We start from the raw sequence: 25,212 nt of genomic DNA, 5'->3' as shown, positions 1-25,212 counted from the left end.
GCAGCTCTGGTTCCCTCCGCTTTTCGTCTTCCGTTTTCCACGACGCATCAGCAGAGCTGACCAGCGGAGAGAGAGAGAGAGAGAGAGAGAGAGAGAGAGAGTGTGAGTGAGTGAGAGAGAGAGAGAGAGAGAGCGAGAGAGCGTGTGAGAGAGAGTGAGAGAGTGAGAGGAAGGCGGTGACAGAGCTTGCTCTCCTACAGGAGGAATACTACAATGGTATGCGCGAGCACTAGGCTAGGTCCACCGAAATACGGTGCTGCCGTTCTGCACGCGAGCGGCTCGTCGTGAGAGTCTGTTGGTCACGCAAAGCTCTGCGAATTCGTCGAAGAACTCCCCCCGTGGACATTAAGAGACCCCATGGGTTCGCAGGGTTGCATGCGGTGAGCTGCGCGGTTGGAATATATGTGGCGTTGAAAAAAAGGAGTCTTGCTGTCCAGCAACGTATTTTGGGAGAAGATTAGGCTACCGAGCAGCGATTGATCGCGACGTTGCACGCCTCGCATCAACATACAAGGTAATACCATCTCCGCTGCTGACCGTTTGACTTTGGCTTTTTCACTGTTACTAGCAAGCTCGAGTCATTGTTAACTCGAGCCCAGTCCTGATACAGGGCCTCAGGAGGAATAACCTCTTCTTGTCGTGTCCACACTGCATATGTGTCTCCTAGACGTGTTTACGTGCTGGTGTACTCTAAAAGCAAAAACGTCCTGTTTATTTCTTGTTGTCCTTGTTCGAGCGAGAGCACCATTAATCAAGAGTTCCTCGACGTAGAGTTTCCTAAGAAAGTGGAAAGTTTGGCATGACATGCTTGAATTATTCTGGCTCTTTTTACCATCTTAGTCTGAGTTCATAAATGCAAGGAGGGTGGTGATTTTAAGTGATTTGCCAATAATAATAATAATAATTTACAATATTACACCTTGTAAAACTAATCAGCCTTTGTAAACTAATTCCATTCCTCAGTCACTTCAGAATAATACTGACTGGAAAGAGTGAGAGAAGAGCTATAGATTAAGATAAAGACTACTTAAAAGAAAAATAATCTATGACCTTATTTGTTGATCCAAGTTAGCTGTAGACCTACTACACCTTTATGATTTATACAATGAAATAATTCTAAGCCAAGTAATCAATTAATATATGTAAAAGATAACGATGATTAAAATAATAATAATCTAGCCTTCGTTGTTGGTGCATGTTGGCTCTGGACAGCGAATGTTTAGTGCACCTTTCGGCCCTTTTTTACTGCTCATTTTGCAGAATGTATGGCATCCTGGGAAATGATTTAGGCTGTAGGCTGAACTCTTCGTTTAGTTATCGGTCAGCATTGTGTGTATATATCCCTAAAACATGTCTCGCGATTTGATCAGATTATTCTGTCATCTAGGCCTCACGGTAGAACTAGAAACGGGCCTTCTGACATGGCGGACAACGAAGAAGGCTTCGGGCTTCAGAACTCTCCGAACGACACCCAATCTAAGGATTTACACGAGAGTAAATCTGAGAAGCAGAATGGGAGCTCCAGCAAATCTCCATCATCCCAGACAACTTACATTCAACAGGTGAGTGCATGTGCTGCTGTGAGTCTGCTAATTGTAAACGTGTATAAATAAATAAGTGCAGCAAATGCTGTTTTTTCTCTGTTACTTTGTAACCAGTGGCACAAACTACAGCTTATATCACACTATCAGAGGATCCAAATCATATGATGCAAGAACTAATTAGAATCAAACGGATTGCACCAGATTAGTCAAATATGACATTTAACTCGCGAGAAATGTTTCAAACTCGTGCGGGCAAATTATATAAGACGTTTTATAAAATGTATATTACTAGTTATTCATAATTAGATACCAGTACTTCTAGTGTTTTGTCTATTTTTAATGATTTCAGAGCATTTAAAGCCAGTTCGTCTTAAATTTACATCAAATTATTAATTTAATTGTTCATTTCCAGATGTTATTTTCTCTCAAGCTGCTTTTTATTCTTAGCTGTCTCACTGAAAGTTGGTCGTTCAAAATTTTTTAATGAGATTGACAGAAGCTAGTATAGATATATATATATATATATATATATATATATATATATATATATATATATATATATATATACATTATAAATATGTACTGTGTATAATAAACATATAATACTAGCATCTTACACTTTTCTACTACATCTTGCTCTTGTTGTGCTCTAAATGCTGTGTTTAATGGCTCCAGCAGATGACAGTGTCATATTAAGCTCATGCTCCATCTTGAAATGTTTCCCCTTTCCAGGGAATGGAGGGAATCAAGGTTTACTTACATGAACGAGAGTTGTGGATGAAATTCCATGAAGTAGGGACCGAAATGATCATCACCAAAGCAGGGAGGTAGGTGTTTTCTCAATGCTAAAAAAAAATCTTTTTCCGAAATAAAGGGCACGAAATGAATAAGGTGCAGGCCATCAGCTGCTGCTGTTTGTGTTTGGTTTTGTCTTGTTTTTATTTGATGACCACACGGGCTTCTTTGAAGTATCGATGGAACTACTTCTACTGAAACACTAAAAAGAAAATGATTCCGGTTTAAAAGTTTAGCTTCCAGTTGTTTTAACGCTCGCGCTATGAAGAAACGTGAATTGCAGTTACAAGAAATGTCCAAGCTGGACCTAGCCTACTGCACGCGCTCATCTACGTTTATTTAACCCCAGGGCTCATTTCTCCCCTCGTGTGCAAGTACGGTATGTTTTGAGGAGCGAATAGATTATAGGATTACCTAGTCACTATATGAAACGTTGGAAGCGCACCTTTCCTAAGTTTCTTGCGTTTTCCGTTTTATTTCAAGTGTAGTTCTTTTCAGTTTTTACAAATATTGTTAAGAATATTGGTGTAGTCTGTAGGCTTATTGTGCTCTGTAGTTTGGACAATGCTGTGATTTTATTTGCCTAATTTCAAATCATTTGTGAAAAATCAAAAAACGTTGAAATGCAGAACTGTAGTCTGCAGTCACTGCTTGTTTTGCTACGTCATTGTCCATGAATAAATGACGATCGATTACACCAAATAAAATTAAGTTCCCTGCAAACAACAATTTCAAGAGTGGACTGTACCAGCCTCGAGTCCAAGGCCTCAGGATGTGGATGGGACATGTGCATGTTAACAAATTGTCCTATGGGTCTCAGGCATTTATTATTTATGGTGGCCACGTTGCAGTAAGCTTGCTCTGAGAGCTGCCGTTTATTTATTTAATTATTTACTTCAACTTAGCTGCATAATGCTGCTTTTATAAACCAGCTCATTTCCCCTCCGTTCTACATTAGCCGTGCTTCCCTGCTTCAACTCCCGAAGGTCGGGTGTTATAACACCTTATGCCTGTCTCCAATCGGCCTGACACAGACTTCACCCCACATCACCGTAATGAACAGACCCAAATGTGTTGTATGGGCTTTTGTGCACGCACGTCCACATGCGAGTAAGTGGATCAACATGCATCATGGAAAAGAACAAATCTGAAAGCCACGTGTTGCAAATTTGCTGAAGTTCTGGAAGTTTAAGTTCTGGAAGTTCTAAGAGGGTTTAGGCCTGTATGCACGACCACATGCTCGATCAATTAAACGCATTCTTTCACAACAAATGAATTTCCATCTTTTCTACTTTTAACCAGTCTAATTTTCAGAACGAGCCATAAAAGAGCAGACTGGAGTGAGGTTATATGGGGCACCAGGTTATATGGAACAACTTGTTTTTTCCTAATTATTTTTCCAATGAATTCCTTCTAAGTTAAATAATTTACTAAATACTTGCTGCAGCAAAATCGGCTAATAAAAATTGTAAAAATGTGGGAAAGTGAACAGACCTATGACCCCTATTCCCATATAAAACATATAAAACACGTCCCAAATTAGCTTAAACCCTGTCTCTGACACTGTCCCACATTATCTATGTCTGATCATGTTTAAATTCGCCCTGATAAAATGGGGGAGGCTAAAGCGATGTTGCTGTGTCGTTTCCTAAAGGCAAACTGAAATCGTTTAGCTAACGTGTTAGTATGCCAGAATAATTCTAAGGTTCAGAGCTCCCATCTGGAGGGCAAATTCAATGAACGTGCAAAACCCGTGTTGTCTTACAGCCGATGTCATTGAGAATAACAGCAGGCAAACAGAGTCTGGAAGCCGGACAGGGACGGAGGGAAATCCCACTTTGTCCTTTATCACTGCAGGCAATGTCGTATTTTCCAACGTTATAATATTCCCATTTTTCGTCCGCAGGCGAATGTTCCCCAGCTTCAAAGTGAAGGTCACTGGACTGAACCCCAAAACGAAATACATTCTGCTGATGGATGTCGTGCCAGCGGACGACCACCGCTATAAATTCGCCGATAATAAATGGTTCGTAACAGTAACTACCTTTGTTATATCTATGAAAGTTATTTATGTATGTTAAGATGAACTTTCTCTAGCCTATAGCAGAACTGCACTTTCAATAAAACTGTTTCATTCTTCAGACGCTGAAGGGAAGAATATTTTAGGAAGACTCAGGAAGCGGGAACCACATTCAGAAAAAAGAGAGAAAGTTTCAGGTTTTCCAGTGTAGTCTGGAGTTCTGGGGCGAGAGGGGGGCGCTTTGTCATAGAGTAGGTGCGCTCTGTTTGCACTGAAAAAATATTGAAATGTGTCGGTTCACACAAGTGCAGTCTTTCAGTTAATTACTTTAATCCACGTGCAGTCTTTTGACAGATTTCAATTGGGATTTCATTTTCATAAAATCGAGCAGAATCATTGAAAAAAATATTATACATATATATATATATATATATATATATATATATATATATATATATATATATATATATAACTACTCATTAACAAACAAACAATAAATTCTTAACACATTTACTACACTGTATAAATGGCTCATTTAGTAGTTCAAATGTTCTTACTTTATGACGTAATTTTTAGGTAGATCTGATTAGCCATTTCATACAGTGTATTATACTCTCAAGAAAAAAGTTAGTGAACTGTGTTTTATTTGGGCACAAACGCTAAAACTGGGTGGTTCCGTGTGCGTCTTCAGTACTTTAGTGAACATATTTTACAATATTTATTATTATTATTCATATATTTATTGATTTTAGATTTTAAATCCTGTCTTGATTAAAGTTTTTCATCGCATATTTTAAAACGTTATGAAAACGTACAAATATGCAACTTTTCATACACTAAATTCTCAGATAAATTCTCAGGAAAAAAAGGTACTAAATGCTGACTGGGGTGGGACCCTACGTCTTTGGTATCTTTAGTACTGTACCATAATCCATTTTGAGATGCACTGACTGCATATACACTGTCTTGATTAGAGACTTTAATTTTATTTTTCTATTTAAAATGTTTAGCTTCTTATTGCGGTACAAATATGGTCCTGGAAAAGTTACCTTTAGGACTTATTTACGGACTTATTCGTGTACTTTTGAGGGTACATTTACATTTTAAATATCTTGAGTGTGTGCAAAACGAATGCATTGAAACCCTTTAAAGGTGTCATAATTGGACATTAATGACCATGTTGTACCTTTGAAGGTGCATTTACAGTGCTTGAACATTCAGCGACCAAATGTCGCTCTTCGGTAGCCTTTTTCTGACAGTGTGGCAAGAAACCTTGCCTAGAGCCGTTTGTTTCGAGGTGTAACATTACTCATTTTTGATGTCAGTCTGACAAATCGCCAGTGTGTGTGCGGTGAGCGTAACAGGGTTGCTTTGCCAAAACCTGGCTCCTTCCTAAATAAGCGGAATGTCTTAAATATTTCTCGGATGAAACAAGTCGAAGGATTAGGAAAGGGCGTTTTAAACGCTTTGTCGGCACCTCTCTCTCTCTCTCTCTCTCTCTCTCTCTTTCTCTCTTTCTGCAAGCACATGTAAACTGCGATCTTTCGGGGTTAGATCTCTGCTTCTGCAGCTTGTCTGAGTCACCTCTTTTCTGGGTCAGTGCTTTCCAATGGACGCGTTCGGCAAGGATGCCCACATGTCAATATAACTGATGATTATCCGCTCTGTGCGCGCACCGAAACTAATCACTCTCTTGATCAGCTACTGTTTTATCCAGGGTTTTTTTGCAGCTCTTTCGCAAATCAGCCGAGCCTTGCTGGCGGAGAATCCGTATTCGTGTCAGTATGCCACTACGCAGGCTAATGAGCCGTACACACTGAGCAGCGCAAATTAGATTACAGCCTGTTGCGGTGAACTGGACGCGCCTATGGATCTCACCAGAAGCAAACGCTGCTTTGCATTTCTGTGATTCAAACGCGGCAGTGCGGTGGCACGTGTTTTTGACAAAATAATTACACCGTTATGTCATATTTAATTCACATTTGAAGTAAGCGTATTCAACGCAGTGTGTAAAAGGCGCAGACACTGGCATACTGTCATTGTAATCAAAATGTAATTCATGTGTACTCTGCGAGATTAGAGGCGCTCTGTACATATCAGACAAACTGGGTGGGTGATGGATTAAAAACGCAGTTCTTTTCGGTCTTTGGCGCAGGTCGGTGACAGGGAAAGCAGAGCCAGCTATGCCTGGCAGGCTCTACGTGCACCCGGACTCTCCAGCTACTGGAGCGCACTGGATGCGCCAGCTTGTCTCCTTCCAGAAGCTGAAACTGACCAACAACCACCTCGACCCATTCGGACATGTAAGTACGCGTTACCGCTTGCCACACATATATATATATATATATATATATATATATATATATATATATATATATATATATATATATATATATATCACTGCTGTGTGAAAGGTTTAGGCAGTTGGTCAGAAGTATGGCATGTGTTATGTATGGCAATGTGTTCGTTTAACCATTTCCAAAAAAGCCTGTAGAATTTGTTATCATCCAGTGTCTGGCTGGGATAATCAACGCTTCGTAATGTTAAGCGTGCTGGTGATGGAGTTCAATGACTGGGGGCGCCTATGAAAAATCTGGAATTTTTTTTCTTCAAACAAGCTTACAAGATACCAACTACTTTACTGGAAATAAAATATATATATTTATGTTTATGTGCATTTAATTTAATTATATACTGAGTTGTTTTTGTAAGCACACCTTTTTGCACTCAAGCAAATTGTTTAAAATCATTTCGCAGCAGTAATTGTGCTTTTGCTAGGGAACAAAAACGTATGACGGTATGAGGGTAAATAAAAATAATGGAAGAAAAATGAACAATAATCTTTCTCGATGGATTTATTAAAATACACCATCACCACACCTGATATAACAGGCACTAAATGGTAACAGAGACTCAAAAGTGGTTAAAGGAGCACACTGACATAAAATCACTATGTATTGTATTAATGTATTCATTGTAGTATCAGTGTTTTATATATATATATATATATATATATATATATATATATATATATATATATATATATATATATATATATATATATTTCTAATCCTTATTTTCACTTTGATAAGTAAAAAAACGGGTAATTTGGACAGCAGTAAGTAATCAAACTTTTGCACATGACTGTAAGTTCTTACTGTCAGATTAATAATTATGATCTACGTATACAAAAGAATCAGTTTGGGGTGTTCCAGGACTATGGAGTGTGTTGGTTAGATTTCCTTTCTTCCTTTTTTTTGCAATACATGCAGAGAAGAAGGAGAGAGAGAACGCCCCTCTGCAGGCGCTGCTGACAAATGCCAGAGCTCCTGCATTAATAAAAACGCCTCTTAAATGCAGTAATGTTAATTGTGACAACCAAAAAGCCAGCTATGATAGTTAAAAAAGCCTCTGATGTGGATGGCGTTCTTTTTAATGTACTATGAAAACTGGATTAAAAATGTAGTCACTGTAAATTGGTGGGAGAATTGCAGAGAAGTTGCAGTGCCATAGACGTGATCCATTTGTGCTGGACCTGAAACGAAATGCCTCTATTCTATATTTTAGCAGCAGCCTGGCCATTTAAGCAGCCCATGTCCTACATTTTTGCTTCTATTTTATTTATTGCCCCAAGGTCCACCTATGACACCTTTAAGGTTTTATTTACCAAAAACAGTCCTGATTTATTTTTCATGTCAATTTCTAACTTCTCTTTATCCCTTAGAACCAAACAACCTGTCTTTGTTATGCTTTTAAGACTGATGCATATAAATGAGCTCTGTCTTGATTGGCTGCCATGTATTTCATCTTACTCAAGGAGTATTCTGAGTTGAAACACTCCTTATAACTTCAGTACCAATGGGTGGGACAGGTCATGTGTAAATGCCTTGGTTTTCTTGACAGTGAATTCAAAACAATCCAGTTTAGATTCCATATATGAACTGTATGGAACTGTAACAATGTTTACTTACTACATCCAATCCTTTTATTTATAACAAAAATGAGGAAACTTCAGTTTTCCATGACGGAAAAAAGTTGAGTGGGTGAAATTAACCAGACCTTCATGTTTACATAGTGTGCATGCACTGAAATAAGTAATGCATTGATTTATATGTCTACATCATTTCCACATGAATAAGATATGACACCAATGCAATTATTGGCAAAAGTAAGCAAACTGAAAGACCAGACAGTTGACATAATGTATTTCATTCAGCCAATGCAATGCATCAATGTCTTTATGCTGCAATTAGTCCCTAATAAAGAACTTACTGCACAATCTATTACAGTACCATAATGCACAGCATCACATTTTTAGCTCTTCATATTAATTTTGGGCAGCTCAGGACCTTTCACAAAGGCCTTGTGATTCATTTACTTGCCTAAACTTCAGATGATAGACACCACAGACAGACTAAGCACCATTGCATAGCATTATCCTGTCAAAGGTAATTCTCCACTGAAAATCTGTTCAAATCTAGAACCAGGCTTAATCAGTCTCAAAACATCCGTATGCTGCCTGCTTGAGTGTTTCAGATCTGTGTTGTTTGACTTTTTAATGCTGTTCCAAGAGCAGAGATGCAGCGTACCGTCCTATGTCACTATTTAGTGCTGATCACAAGTTTCCGCTGGCTTGCATTTAAAGTTGATCATGCTTGTTGTCCTGCCAAACCCCAGCTGGTAGAGTGAAACTGGAGCCCAGTTGGAATGTGAGCAGTGTTGTAAATTTCTGGCCAGAATGCATTTTTGATTGGTTGCAGTGGTTCTTGGCATGCCACCCCCCTCCCCTTTTTTTGTGCTGAAAGAGCACCCTGGGATTTATAAATGAAGTATGGCTTCTCTACCAAAATAACAATCCATCGACTTGTTGTTCCAGGTGGTTGAAATAATTTCAGACCTATTTATAATTACTAACCTCCGAGATGTGAGCTGAACATGCAACGCTGTAGGCTGGATCCAGTTAGGGAATACATAAAAACAGGGCCAGTGTTTTTGAGATCTGTCCTAATTAGACTCACATCATGAGACGAAGATTTCTGAAAGGGAAACTACAAAAAAAGCTGCATTGGTGAAGGACCGTAGTTATAACCAGGACAGATCATAAGAACCTCAGTTCCTCTGAGCTTTCAGACTTCTTGTTTTTCTCATCTAACTCACCCAAAGCTTTGATCATTTTAGTACCATTCATCATCCCCTCAATAGGCTTACACATTCCCCCCCACCCCCCCACCCCTTCACAGCCATCTAGAAATATTTGAGTCAAAATTGCGGAGTTTGGATAACTGTGCTTCAAACTGTTTATGTTTTAATGACAGTGCGAGATGAGTGATGGACAAAGGTATACAAAGACTGTTAATCTGGAGGGTTTCAGAAACCTTGTGATGTCAGGGACATGAAAGAGAGGGCCAAGCGTTCAGGACCCTCTGTGATCCCTCGCTATCATTAAAAACTATCATACAGAGCTGGGGGCGAATGGAGATACGGAGCAACGGGGGCACCAAACTCAGACAAATGCTGCACTCCTAGTGGGTGGTCCTGCCACAAGCATGCTAGAAAAATGGCCCTCTGTTTGATATCAACACAGATTTCCAAATACTGGTGGACTTCTGTGATAGAGTTTTGTAAATTGTACTCATTATTTTGTACGTTTTATGTTATGTTGTTGTGTTGGTAACTTTCTGCTGTACCATAAAAGAAGAATAATATAACAGTTCTTTTTCTATAAGGTTTAACGGTGGTGGGAATGGCTGTTTGGGGCTGAATGCAGTGTTTAAAGTTTACAGTAGACAGGGGAAAGCTATGCAACTAGTTACTGCTTTCAAATTCTCAGTTAGCGTGGTCAGATCACGACCACCACAACGGGAAATGATGGATGGCACTGACCAGAAGGGACATGTCTCCAGTGTAGTTAGTATTTAGAATGCCAGAAGAGTTTATATGTTTCCTGAGTGATGCTCAGCAAATCACAGAGTAAAATTCAATAATATTAATTGGCACAGATCAAATGTCCCATTTAACTAAGAGATCGTTTTAGTAAAATAATTAAATAATGATGCATTTCTGGTAAGTTACTGAGTTAAGAACTAGAAGAGTCAAACTACTACAAGAACAACAATAACAGTAATATGCTACAGATGTAGCATATTCAGAAGAAAACTCCCTATTTAACATTTAATTTACTGTTGTCTAGTAGTGCACACCAATGTACAATCATTAACTTATTAATGTCCATATCTGAACATTTTGTATTTTTAATTTCCTCTGGTCCACATGCACTGTGAAAAAGTTAAAGTGAGGTCAACATAAAATTTTAACTTTTTAAAAACTTTTATTATTTTAAGTTAGCCTGACTTCTAATTTTTAAAGGCACTCTGAGCTTGCATGAGCAGTTGACATTTTTCTAACTGATTAGCTATGTGGCTAAAAGGGTTATTTTTTATTTATTTTTTAATGAAAAAAAGTCATTTATAGCACCACAACAGAAACTGATCATGTTTTGAAAATAACTCCAGTATTTGTTCATACAAGACACAAGTACATAAAATGTCATCACCTTCCACCAATCAGAACAAGTTCTGTGGTTTTCCTAATCACACTACATTCAGCTGTTGGCCATGAACGGCAACAAAGCAAACCTTTGCAAACTGAGTGGTTCCTTATGGGAAGGTGGGCGTTTTGCTATCGTTACGTTAAAGCGGACATTAAAAGCTATTAGATCCCTCACGGCCGATGCCCACGGCTCCCAAGCGTGTCAGTACAATTAGGCTTAGGCCTGCGGATAACAGGGGCCTTTAGAGTAGAGGTGCAGGGCTCAAGTTCACCTGAGCGAACAGCGTCTCCATGTCGCCGCGCCAGCGCGGGTCAGAGGAGGTCAGGGGGAAAGCACAAGCAGGGAGAAGGTGTCCGAACATCGCAGCGGGGAATAGAAAAAACATCATGCAGCCACGTAGAGCGGCGCGGGATCTGTTTGCATTGCCTTTTACACCCCAGAGCAACGATTCACTAGGAAAAAAGTCGTTTATTATTTATTTATTCATTTGGAAATATGACAGGCTTTTCTCGAATCTTACAAGCCCACACAGCCTGTTCCACAATGCAATGAGAAGCATAGAGGAATTGTGTACCTTAAATGATTTTTATTGTTTATACCTTTTTTAAAACAGTACAATAAATGAAGCCTGAGGCGAGACACTAACACACTAGCTAAGGGTACTGAAGAAAACCACGCCAGTGGCAAGAACCTTCCCACCCCAGTGATAGTTTGGTTACCTTTTTTCTGAGAGTGAAGAGTTACATTTACTCATAAAAACTTTATTAACTGTAAGCAGTTTAAATAAAGTGATTTTTTATGGGCCTAAAAATATTTTATTCATTCAAAGTATAACTTTTTCTCAAGTCACATATGAACAAGTTTTACGTTGCAAATAAACAGGAAGTCAAAGAACCTTATTGAAACTATACCGAGCCCTTTTGGCTAGGAGTGTAAGTAGGTATTGTGCTCTCCGCATAACTTCTTAGAGTCTATACTGTAAACATTCTCAGCCACAAAGCAAGACCTATCTGTTCATTCTGATCATTTCAGTGCTTATATTAATGTCCCATCACTGGCTAGTAACAAGCAATGCCATACCTGTCTATAGTTTGTTAATGGTAAGCATATAAGAGGAAGTGAGTCTTTTTCTCTTTTTCTTCATTCAAAACACTTTTCTCGAGTCATGTATGTTCAAGAAGTTACATGCTCCACAACGTAATAAAAACCGTGCACAGAAAAAAGTGCACGATTCAAATGTGCCTCACCAACACAAGAATAAACCGACTGTTTGACACATTTCAGTGCTGTTAATTCGTATATAGACGATCTACCAATATAACGGTTCCATAACAGTTCTATATAACAATCAGAACAGTAAATGTAATAGCATGTTAGTAATAGTAATGTTAGTAAAGAATGTAAGTACAGTGACTTTTTTCGAGTTAACGTGTTTGTGGTACCTTTTATCTCCCCTTTAGATTATTCTGAACTCTATGCATAAATACCAGCCAAGGATCCACATCGTGAAGGCGGATGAAAATAACGGCTTCGGCTCTAAAAACACAGCGTTCTGCACCCACGTGTTCCCCGAAACGGCCTTTATAGCGGTCACTTCTTACCAGAACCATAAGGTAAGAGCAGCGCTTGATGTATACCTATCGAGTTTATGTACATAGTAGATATTATTATTATTATGCTTTGTTTTTTATTTTTATCAGTGAGAATGCGCGTGCGTAGCGCTGCAGTAATTAGGGTTTTACACTATAAGTCCGTGACCATATTTGTGGACTGGACAATTTGTCAAATAAATAAACTACACGGTATACAGGCGAATGGGAGGATCGCTGGTCGGCCTAGTCCCTGTATAATCATTCGCAGCCGAGGAAGAGTGCAAACCAGTGATAGGTTGATAAATACGACACGCTTAAAATGATGGTTCTTCAAGGGTTCTTTACTAAAGAAAATGCAGAACCATAAAAAAATCCAAGAATGATTTAAGGGTTCTTTGCATCATGAAAAGGTTCTTCAGATTGATGGAGAATGTTGAGTATGGTTCTATATAGCACCCAAAGGGGTTTTTTATTATTGCTATCATTATTTCTATTATTAAGCTTGACTTCGTAACAACAGTAGAAGCCCTTTGGTGCTACATAGAACCTTTTTCACAAAGATTCTATACAGAACCATTTTCTCCGTCAAAGGAATCTTCAATCATGCAAAGGGTGCTTTGAATGTTCATGGTTCGATTTAGAAGCATTTTCTTTAGTCATCAACCATATAGACTACTCATGTAAGAAATAGATCAGAATACATGCGAACATGTGAATTCATTTATTCATTTATTTGTTTGTTTTTAATGTTTTTGCTGTTATTTTGGTATATTTCGCAGTAACGTGAGTAAATAAACTGGGTACATTTCACGACTGGCTTTATTAAAGCTTTCAGACCAATGCAGTAAGCGCAGCCTATAGTCTAAGTCACTAAAGTGCTTAAGGCTGCTTGTGATTAAGGGAGTAAAAAGCTCGTTAATTCTTTGGCGATGTGGCTTCATTAGCAGAACCTGATAGGCGAACGCTGATTTGTGGTCTGAACTAAAGTTGATCTTGGTTCAAATAGTTCAAAGAAAAATACAAAGACGGAAGTTGCTCTCTCTCTCTCTCTCTCTCTCTCTCTCTCTCTCATTCGCTGAAGTTTATTCTGTGGTCTAGCAGATGTTTGTGGACACTCTATAGTAGAAGTGGTGATTTCCATTATGAAATGATAACGGTGCAGCCAGTCAACTTTCCCATTTAGGCGGGCGTCTTAGGGGTCGGAACCCTCTCAAAAAGAATTCTTCCCGCTGTTTGTTGTTTTGTTTACATTGTTTAACTGCCCATTTATGAGTGAATCAGACGGTCAGAGGACAATCAGCCCTGTGCACGCCCCAGACAAGTGTGTGCAGCTTACAACCTCAATGGTTCTTCGAGCGCAAATGACTTGGCTATATGTGAACACCCAAACAAAAAACTGAATGTATAAATGGTTCGTGTTCTTTTAAAAATGGTTTTATGTAGTATAGAACAATGACGTAATAGAACCTTTGTTGGAATTCTTTAGAATGTGTAAGTGTAAGTATAGGTAATGTGGTCTCAGCTGACTGCTAAAAGGTGAATACCTTTAATAGAGTTTAGACGTTGAGCACTCTCAGCAGTGGACCACAATGCGAGATTTATTGTAGTAAATTCAATAACGCGCATTCTTCTATTAATGTTCTATCACTGGCTGTTAACAGTTGTTTGAAGACAGAATCTTTGACGTGCTTTTAGCTCCATGACTGACACCACACGACTCCTGCAATTAAGTGGGAAAAGTTCTACAATTTAAAAGGCTTAAAAGCGTTTCTGCTTCTTGCACAAAGTAAATGTGGCTTTCCAGCAGGTGGTTTCATCTGGGAACTGTGGCTTCTTGTGCGACTGTAGTGGGCAGGTCCGACTTGCACACGAGTAAAATGTAAAAATGTTAAAATGTACAGCAATACACATGCATGAATTTATGCTTCTAATGTTTTACGCGTTTATGTATTTATGTATTTCCATCTCGCTCATGAAGTATGGTGTACATTACGTTCACCAAAGTACCAGTACGCATGTCTGGAATTATGTGGAAGTATATCTCAATAGTTACTTTGTCTTTCGCAGTTCAATGAATGAATGAATGAATGAATGAATGGATGGATGGATGGATGGATGGATGGATGAATGAATGAATGATTCTAACAGTGTACTGCATAAGCTTTCGTGTGGTCTCAGCGGTCTTAAGAAAGTCATTCGTGTTGTCGTAAATCGAGAAAGTATAGCCGTCAGTTCATGCCGGTTAACTCATTCGCTGCAGTGATTAGATTTTCCGATGTGTAACAGAAAAGGCAACAGTGAATAGTCATTACTGTTGCTCCAGGACGCTTTAAAAGAACAGCTAATGACATCTGCTGATCTCTAATGAGAGGCGCTCGAGGCAGACCCGCGCAGCCATCGTTCAGAAACGCTCGCAGATTAATGTTCAGACTTCCTGCGGTGGGCATTTGCAGAAACATTCCTGCCGTGTCTGTTTCACATCCTCGCAGTGAGGCCGGGGCAGGTGCGGCTGCTGCTGCTGGTTCTAGTGCTGGACTGCAGCACTGAGCTGTGGGAGGCAGCTGCTCGTAACGCGCCAGCAGCCAATCACAACTCAGTGCGTTCAACGCAGGAAAACCCACTAACACTCATTATATTCAGAGACCTAACTGACGGGTTCCAGCAGCCAAATTCCCTTCCCACCTTTATTCCAGACTTTGGAAACTCGGAAAGGCGTTTCGTAACGACAGCTATAAAATATTACCTAAATCCTGAGTTTGTTGGCCTGTTAGTTTATTTAGCTGGCTTGCGTGCCTGTTTATTTATTTATTTAGACAGCTTGTTTTCTGTATTTTTTCAGCTACTTTCTTTATTTGCTGATTTGTTTTGTTTACTTGCCTATTTAATTATTAAGCCAGCGTGTTTTCTGTATTTATTTTTCCAGTTACCTTATGTATTTATTGACTTGTTTGCTTGCTTTATACATTTATTCGTTTATTTAATTATTTAGTCGGCCCGCTTGCTTATTTGTTTATTTATTTATTTATTTATTCAGCCAGCCACCTTATTTATATGTTGACTTAAGCGTTTGCGTCAATATACGTGACTCTACAACTGCACTTTCAGTTTATTCAGCCACTCTTTTACTTCGGAAATGTTGCTATGTTACTTATTTATCTAATTAATCTTTTTTCTAATCGATACACGTTGCATTAAACATCTACGAAAATCATGTAAAATCACATTTGCAATCATTACCAGATATTCAGCTCGAGTTTAACATTAGTAGTTACGAAAAAGACGGACTAGTAACTCAAACATTATTTCAGACTAAACGAAAACTCATGAACACAGTTTATCATATAACTGTTTAAACATTGTTTGATTAGAACAGACATAAATACGTAACACGTTTGTTTCAGATGTCAGCGATGTGTTGTTTTCTCAGAACCTTTTTATTTTTCTCAGTATAACATTTTCTACTTCTCACTCAGTTCTACTCATTCACTACTTCCCAATTCCTCTTCCATTGTTGTTGCTGTTGCTTTATCGTTTCATTTTAAACTGAATGATCAGAGAAATTCAGAAAAAAAGAGAAAATTCAATTAACCCTCTTCAGTCTCCATGTTAATATATGCTGGGAGAGGTTCCACTGCAGCTCTCTGGGACTTTGTTCATCACAATGGTTTTGGTAGTTACAGATTTCTACTCCAGTTATTATTTCATTACAGTAACAAGACACCTATTTGAGAATGGGCAGCATGTGGCACCCTAATCTTAGACTGTCGACGCTCTGACCCTGTGTTTATTGGCATTATAAGCGTAGCCTACACAAAATGGCCATATTTGAAAGACGCTGTCTGCGTGCCAAGTGCTCAGCGCGTTTACGAGAGCTTAAAAGCGCGTCCCAACAAGGAGATCTTTTACAAGGTCTGAAGTGAGCGCCAGCTCGCAGTCAAAGTTCACACACCACGCCCGCCACCAAACACCCTGCCAAGCAAAGCCGGCAGTTCTTCTGGTCCTCCTGATCTCGTTTCAGTGGGAGCAGAACCTTACCGCTTTAAAAAAATCCTCTCTATGTCTAAAAAGTGTCTGATTGCAGAGCAGCACAATTAGATAAATAAATAGAATTGTAAATGGGTAACAATAATCCTATTCATTTATAACATTGCTTACAGTTGTGTGTGGATATACTACATATGTGTGTGTGTGCGTGTGCGTGTGCGTGTGTGTGTGTGTGTGTGTGTGTGTGTGTGTATCAATGCCCTATATATATATATAACTTCTCCTCGTGGAAGCCCACTGTTATTTGTAGTTATTATCCAATACTTGGTAATCATTGCTTCATTATGCTGCAGGTGTGTAATAAATCTACGGCTGGGGGCATCGAGGAAAAATCCAGAAACAAGAGAAATCTATGATACAGTGTTTTTTTTTCTGACACTCATTTGCCAAGATAATATAAATAAACAATCTAGGTCGTCATAGAACATTAATGGATAACATTAATACAATAGCTTTTTCTAGAGAAAGCCCAGATTTGTAGTTAGCTAGTTATCGTTCAATTCCTTGGTTTATCTTATCAGCCCTTCATTAAGTTAAATGAGGTGTGCGGCTGATGGAACTGAATAAATCTGTGTGGTAGCTGAGGACGTCAAGGAAATATCTGCTCAGCAGTTCACAAGATATTAATAACTTTATTGAAAAACACACACACACACACACACAAACACACACATATATATACATATATATCATTTTAATTATTTTGACAGCATTAATGTCTTTTTGTTTTTGGCGCAAATGGTTTAGAACGGCATTAAAAACACTACGCATATAATAACAGAGTTTCAAATGCACGTTTTTATTAAGTCAGGCCTCCTAATGTTCCCTTCAACAAAACTAAAAGATAAAACTGGGCACGTGGTCAGTTAAAATGGACAGCAAATCTATTCTAAGCAACGCAGCATTCTTTAATTCATCTTAACTAAATTACACAAAAAGAAACATATGGAGGTGGAGGTCAGGTTGTTTGGTCACATATAGGCCTGTCTGCGGATTATACTATGAGTCCTATGGAGAAACGAGAATTTTAACACAATCGAAACACACTGATTAAGATATAAGATTAAGTTTGCGCGAGTACATACTGTGTGTGCGCGCGCATGAAGAAACCCTGGCCAGCCTTACATTTAAATGCGCCATAGCTCTACTATAATCTCCATAATTACGCACAGGATGCCATTTTCACCCTGTTAACCTTTGGTTTTATTTCTAGCTTTAAACGTGTTTGTTAACGTCCAGAGAGAAAATTCTGAAATATAGTTTGGCCAAATTTAGCTGCGTCTATTCTTGAACCGCCAACTGATTCTTTACTCAAGACAGGCATCAAACAAACCGCAGTGCGTGCGGACATCAGTCGCGCCACTCTCCATTGCAGAGCAATCTACCCATTTAAATTCAAAACAAAGTCATTAATTGCACTTTAGACAAGGTAGAAGACCACTGGACAAGGGGAGCTGTCTATCTTATGGTAGCCTTGATCAGCTATAGAACATTCACCACTGTAAAACATAAGCATTGTTATTTTTTGGTTTACTTTACTTATTTGTTAAAATTACTATTACAAATCTAGTAACATGTACTATTATATAATCATTACTTACTTAAAGGTAAATCTAGTTCAGATCAGTTAATTTGATCAGTTCATCCTACAGACTGAGGACAACAAGATTCCCAGCATCCTTAGTGTTAGGGGGGGGGGGCTTCTGTTAACTCTTGGATGGATTATTCTACTCTTACCTAAGTCATTTATGAGTTACAATCAATTTAATATAAAAGTGTTTAAATGAATGCAAATGCATTATGCAATGACTAGTACTTGATTCAAGTTAATCTAACTAATTTCAAGAGTATGCTGAATATGAAACAGTAGAGCACTGCCAGCACAGTGCTCTACAGCACAGCACATTTATAGTTACTGGGCTGTTTGAGTTAACCTTACTTACTGAAGAAGTATGGATTACTGAAAATTAGAAAATAACTAGAACTCATATATAAAGTTAGTTAAGTGTGAACCTGTACTTAATCTTTTATTTATGTTTCTTAGCATATCTCTGCTTATTCTCTCTCAGTTTACTGCTTTTGGTAGCATTTCATTTCCAACATCTAGACAGAACACATGAAAAATCAATCAAAGATGAAAATTCAAAGATCAATCTCATACATTGATATGTTGCTTGTTTTTGCAGATTACACAGCTGAAGATTGAGAACAACCCATTTGCAAAGGGCTTTCGTGGCAGTGATGATATGGAACTGCATCGCATGTCAAGAATGCAGAGGTACAGAGAGCCATTGTCCTCATAAGTACAGAATCTAATACAATAAGCTTTAAAGAGTTTTATAAACAGGTTGGGTTCACACCAGAGTGTGTACAATCTGTACAAAAATCAACATGACCACAAATAAGACTCAAAAGTTGAACTATATTCTATGAACTATGCTCACATCAGATTTTACAATGAAACTACAATAGGCTTTTTGTTATGGAGAGTGGGGCACAACTTAACACATACTGGTTTTGCTCAATAATTAAAAAAATATTTGAGCAAGATAAATATTCATTTTATATAATCAACCTGTTACAAATTAAAACACAAACTTTCTTTCTAACACCTACTGTATGTAAACAATTCAGCCAGAAAGGAAGTGAGTGCAAAGGTCCCAAATAACTGCATAGGTACATTTCATTTCAACAGGTGGAGGGGTCTGTTAAAACACTCACCAAAAATGACTGGTATATTGATGCAAAACACAATTAATTCTATACAATTCTATGTAGCTTGAACCAGACAAGCTTTCCAACCCAAAGTCATAAAAACATCTGCATCTAAATAAACATGATTTTGAAAAGACAGTTGGCCAAACAATAACAAATGTATTTCTACACAGTAGAGCAGCAAATATCAGCATAATATACTTGAAATACATCATGCTTACATGATATCTATAGTATGCCTTTGATGAATCTGTGCATGAAATTGACTGTTTTGAATTCAGGTAATATAAGGACCCATAGTTCTCTTAGGAAGCTCAGTTTTAACACTGTGTTAAAACTAACCCTGTCCTGTGGAGACTGTACTTTAGCCTGCATAGCTCTCAATGTGATTTTTTTACATGCTTCATAATAGTGTGATATTAGAGCCTCGTAGGTTTAAAATAATACAGATATGAAATACATCTCTGAGATAAAACAAAATACTTTTATGGTACAAAAAGTCTTCAGGGTGAATCTTGAGAAATATCTGTCCAAGTGCTGAAAATCCACATGTTTATATGAGGGATATAAGCACCTGTTTAACTATACAGCATATCCATTTATTCTTGTTCTAAGTTTGCGCGCCTCACTATCCCCACTAGAATTGGTTTACTGTGCACTATCCTAGGCAGTTTGAAACTGAATGTAGCCTTGTTTGCTGGAGTGAGTACTTTCCCACTAGATATAGGTGCCATAAATACATAGGTCTCACTGAAAGGGCATCCCTGACAAGAGGCTTGATTGGCATCACGAGATAGACCAGGCTTTACAGGAAGAGCCAACAATCTAACAAGCTCCCTAATTATCACCAAACGGAGCTGAGCTAATCAATGCGCACACACACCCAGAACAAACAGCCTCTCAGATACAAACCAGAAGTGCTTGTTTTGTGAAAGAAGTTGTCTCTCCTAATGGGAAGGTTGTGATGTAAGTGTAGCTCTTGAAGAAGGGCCAGACTTTCGGCTGATGGCTTTTATGGCTGATCTGGCTTGGCCTTGAAACCACATACAACATCTTATTTTCATGCAAAACCTCGGCTTTCCATGGATATTCCGAACAATTGTCTGTGGCAGTGTTGCCCTTGGTGCTTTGGAGGCAAAGACCACATGGCTTTTACTCTTATTCGCTCCAGATGACTGCTGTATAACACGCGTCCATACAGTGTGGAAAAACACGTTTTCAAAGCAGAAAATCTGGTCTTATGGCTCACAGCGGCCAGCAAAGGCGTTGTCCTCTCTAAAAGGGGCAATACTTAAGGGAAAAGAAATGGGACTGGGCTTTTCATGATGTAGTTAACATTGTCTGTCATTACTTTCAGCCAAGCGAAGAGCATACTTACTAATGTTGTACACAAAAAGCTCTAAGGGATAGTTTTCTATTGAGTTTCAATATAATGATTTGAAGACTTCAAACAGTACCTTAAGCAAGCATATTCAATAATCCAGTCTTCCCATCTTCACTATGATTAAGTCTGTAAATCCTATAATTAGCATACAATAGCCCTGAGTTATCATCCCTCCATGCAGCACAATCCCCTACTGCAAGAGAGGGATGGAAAATGTTAAAAGAGTACCGGTTTCAATTATACATAAAAAAGGACTCTTCATCTTTTTAATGGTTTTTATGTTACAAAAATGTCTCATGAGAACCATTAAGTATAAGCATCATTACGAAATAAGCAAATGTGTAAAGAAACCGTTCTCGTCCTCTTTATCACACATCAGTCGAAGGTCCTGCTACCCTTTCAGTCCTCAAGCACTTCCTTATCTGAGGAAAAGCAGATCTGTTCTTAGTTAGGAATTGGACCAACACCCAAAAGCCAGGTCCCTAGCTCCAAACGCCAAAGAAACAGTGAAGGAAGCATGGAAAAAAAGAGAAGCCTTTATGAGTTTCACAGTTTAACCGGAATAAAACAGATCCTTGTCTTTCACCCACAGACTTTACAAATGGCTGAGAGCCTAATATGATGAGTGGTGCCTATTGATAGTGGATGTGGTTAGTTACCATTCAAACTGTTCAGAGATCCGGCAGTGAAAGATTGAATGTAAGTGTATGTCGATGCATGGCTAATGGCCCAAGCTAAGGAAATCCTCGTCTGTTCTTGCAGCACTAAAGAATATCCAGTGGTTCCTCGAAGCACAGTGCGTCAGAGAGTGGGCACAAGTCAGAGTCCGTTCAGTGGGGACGTTCAGGGCATACCTACTCCAAGTGCCATGAGCTCTCAGTACTCCTGTGAGAATGGGGTCACCAGCACCTCCCAAGATCTCCTGCCCCAGTCCAGCTCCTACCCACTACCCCATGAGCACAGTCAAGACTATCACTGCATAAAGAGAAAAGGTGAGGAGATTGGCATCTGTATTTCACATGCATGCTTCAGGCCTATTGGTAGTGGCCAGCACTGCTAGTGCTGATAGTGTTCATTAAGTATACACAGTAAATCTGAAAGGACTGAAGGTCTAGCAGTAAGACCTTTACTAATAAAGCACAGTAGAGCACAACAGTAAAGTACAATAAAGTACAATAGTTCCAGTTGTTACTACCAGTGGGGAACTTTCAGGACCTTATAGGCCCTCAGAAAAGAATTTCTGTGAAATAAAACAAAATATCTGTAATTTTAGGTCATTTTAATATGATCAACACACTTGTATTTAAACTCTGCAAGTACTGTGGTAATTTTATGGTTAAATGGAATCAACCAATCACATTTTGATTTATATTGAGTGGGTCCAATTTTGTGAGAAAAAATGCCACTTTCAGAAGTCCTAGACATGTCACAGACTTTAAGTACTAGTGGTAGTCTAACTAATGAGTTTCTGTAAGCTGATAGAAAAGGAAAACTGTAGCAGCTCGCTGCCATTGCTCTTTACTGAAAGAGTCACTATAAAGTAAATAAGTAAAATATATGTTAATGTCTGTTACAAGCTCAAAGTAAAACATATGGAATTTTTTTACAAGGTTCAGATGCCCATTCAGTGAATCATGGTTAGTTTAAATGCCAGCATACTATTAGAATCCGATAGGTGCTTTAGCAGAAATTAGCATTATCATGTTTTTTTTCTTCATTTCTGAGATTTGACATTTATGGCCTGAACTGAAGTCCTAGCTCTAACAGACACAGTTTGTCACTGTTTTCTACTATGTCAAATCATGACTTACTTACTACATGACTTACTGTCTTCAGTTCATTTCAATAGTTCAATATTCAGTTCAATAGCTCTTTATAGTATGATGTGTATGTATGGCATGCTATTATTATACCATATTTGCCATGGCAGTCATTCAATTTCATTTTATATTCCCTTAGTTGAAGATGACTGCCACACAGGAGATCACTCCTACAAGAAGTCCTACATGGAGAGCTCTTCCAGTGAGGATGACCATTACTACCGTCCTGTTAGCTATTCTCAGACCCTGGGCCTCACCGGTGCACCCTATCGGACCGAGTCAGGACAGAGGCAGGCATGCATGTACGCCAGCGCTTCACAAGCTACCGAGCCAAGCCTGGAAGACATCAGTTGCAACACCTGGGCTGGCGTCTCACCTTACAGCAGTTGCTCTGTGACCACCATGCAACCAATGGAGCGGTTGCCATACCAGCACTTCTCGGCCCATTTCACCTCTGGACCACTGGTGTCCAGGCTCAGCAGTGTGGCGGGCCATGCCTCACCACAGCTAGGCGACGCCCATGCCATGTACCAGGGCTCAATGCCACACCAGACTCTTGGCCGTCAGTGTAGCCCTGGAGCAGGGATCCAGTCACCAAGCAGCAGCCTGCAGGGGAACGAGTACTTGTACACGCACGGCATACCCCGCACTCTGTCCCCCCATCAGTACCATACTGTTCACAGTGTAAGCATCATGCCTGAATGGAATGAGGGCAGCTAATTGGATTCACACATACAAGTATGAAGTACTGTTGCAATGCAAATTAATTGTATATTTATATTTCTAAGCTCTCCACCGCTCTGTGCAATCATGTGGCATCATCGATGTGGACACAAATATTGTATGCATCAGTGCGGAAGGAAGAAAAACTGGCTAAAACAGCAATGAATGTCTCAGCAGTGCAGCATGTTTGCTGTACTAGAAGGCAGGAAAATACAGAGATTCTTTCTCATAGTATGGGCAGGAATGAATGAAAGTTTATACTGTATTCTGTAAATCAGGGCTGAAGACAAATTAAATAAAAACTATTCATTTTTAATTGAAGGACACTCATCGATCTGCCCACAGTTTTACTGACAAAGTTTTCTTAAAAAGGAAAGAAAAAGTCCAGTTTTATAGTTTTTTTTCATCTTGATGTTTGTGTTATGCTCTGTTTTTGTACTCTGAAATACTCGAGGAAATTATGTAGAAGTCTTTAAAACGTAGTGTTTATAAGAGAACTTTTTGAGTTGACTTTCCACCAGTTCTACTATTTGTACTACATTACAACTCAAAGCTGAAAGAAAAGCCTTTTAAATCAATGAGCACATGTCAAATTCACAGCTTCTGTTTTGATGTACAACATTTAGTTGGCGCAGATGAATGCACTTAGTAGTTTTACACATTCAGGGATATGGTACATGTTTGCATCCTTGCATCCCATCTGTGTCTTTGATTAAATCTATTAGGCTAAAGTGACTGTTACAAAAAACAAAAACTTCTCACAATATCTAGAGCATGTCTGCTAGGCATAAACATATGATTTGTACCACTAGTGAAACCCCGCAATCTCCATTTAATGGAGTAAATCAGTACTTTTTAATAGCACTATTATAGCTAATGCCAGCTGTCAAGGACTAGTTAGGCCATTGTAAGTCATACAATTATAAGTAATAGTTTACAGAACTACATGGAGTCGTATGCACCCAACCCTCAACTCATATAAATGACATTTATATGAGGACCATAGAACTATTTAAACAAATTACACAGAAGAAGAGCTTCAAAATAACCATCATTTTTTTCAGGAATATGGCTGGGTATAGACAAATGTCCATTTTGGAAGATGCTCATTGTAACCACATCTCTCCCTGTTAATAGTATTTATTTTCCCTGTATGATAAAACCTCTGATTGTTTTATCTGAAATATTTGTTAGTTTGTCTTTTCTGTTACTACGTAATTTTGTTTTGCTTAGATATCTATTCTTTTCTTCATGAAAACAAAACAAGCTGGTTTAAGAAATCTATACACCTATTGAAAACTGTCAGAAGAACAAAAGATACAGTATAACATGAACTACTTGGATGTAAATAAAATACAATTGTACATAGAAAACAGAACAAATAAATCTAAAAGATCTTCCTTGAAACTGATTTTATTGAAGTTTATTTTGCACAGTTTTTTTATGCAAAATATATTTATGCTATTATAGAGGAACACACAAATTCCTCTATTCCATTTTCCTTTAACATCCGAAGACAAATAACAATCAATAACATGAGCAAAACAAGCTAGCCTCTTCAGGTTAATTAGAATTTTTCTGGATGGAGTTTTCAACTATGCTATCTTACCACACACCCATGGGCTAATAACAGGCTTGCTGCTTGTTGGACTATGCTGATGAGCTCACCATTACCCTCTACTTCGATCTCTGCCTTCAGAAGATACTGGTTTGGTTTAGAAATTTCACACTCAGTTTGTTTCCAGCCTAATATGTCTACACTCCTGCCCACATTTGGCCCAAAATTTAAAATGTCCCAGATGTTATTTTTTATCAGACCACGTCTGACCCCACGAGACTACTACAAATGTGATCTGAGCTGCAAATAAGAAAAGATAATTTGCTTAAGGGTTGCAATAACTAAAATCTCCATCCTAAATACTTTGCTCTGATCGTCGTTCATTCTTTCAGCAGAACATAACGAGGAGCCTCTTGTTACTGGATACTATAATACTGTCTGTCTAACCTATGAATAACTCTATATAA

The 25,212-nt window shown here is 38.6% G+C and overlaps 1 protein-coding gene across 1 annotated transcript; it reads left to right on the top strand.

Annotated features, from left to right (window-relative positions):
• On the top strand, positions 1 to 24,594 carry tbx5a (T-box transcription factor 5a). Its single transcript, XM_017701657.1, has 9 exons — positions 1 to 514; positions 1,388 to 1,562; positions 2,277 to 2,371; positions 4,246 to 4,365; positions 6,515 to 6,662; positions 12,370 to 12,522; positions 18,732 to 18,823; positions 21,407 to 21,636; positions 22,604 to 24,594. Exons 2-9 carry the CDS (start codon positions 1,422 to 1,424, stop codon positions 23,182 to 23,184), a joined length of 1,560 nt encoding a protein of 519 aa, XP_017557146.1. The 5' UTR covers positions 1 to 514; positions 1,388 to 1,421; the 3' UTR covers positions 23,185 to 24,594.
• Positions 24,595 to 25,212: the final 618 nt, after the last annotated feature.

This window comes from Pygocentrus nattereri, chromosome 23 (assembly GCF_015220715.1).
Source record: "Pygocentrus nattereri isolate fPygNat1 chromosome 23, fPygNat1.pri, whole genome shotgun sequence".
In the NCBI taxonomy this organism is placed as follows: Eukaryota; Metazoa; Chordata; class Actinopteri; order Characiformes; family Serrasalmidae; genus Pygocentrus; species Pygocentrus nattereri.
This window is presented reverse-complemented; position numbering and strand designations above follow the sequence as displayed.

Bases quoted from the DNA above. Each gene is read 5' to 3' on its own strand.
- tbx5a (XM_017701657.1), top strand. From the start codon at position 1,422: ATGGCGGACAACGAAGAAGGCTTCGGGCTTCAGAACTCTCCGAACGAC. The intron at 1,563-2,276 runs GTGAGTGCATGT...TCCCCTTTCCAG, and splicing joins AGACAACTTACATTCAACAG to GGAATGGAGGGAATCAAGGT. The intron at 4,366-6,514 runs GTTCGTAACAGT...TCTTTGGCGCAG, and splicing joins AAATTCGCCGATAATAAATG to GTCGGTGACAGGGAAAGCAG.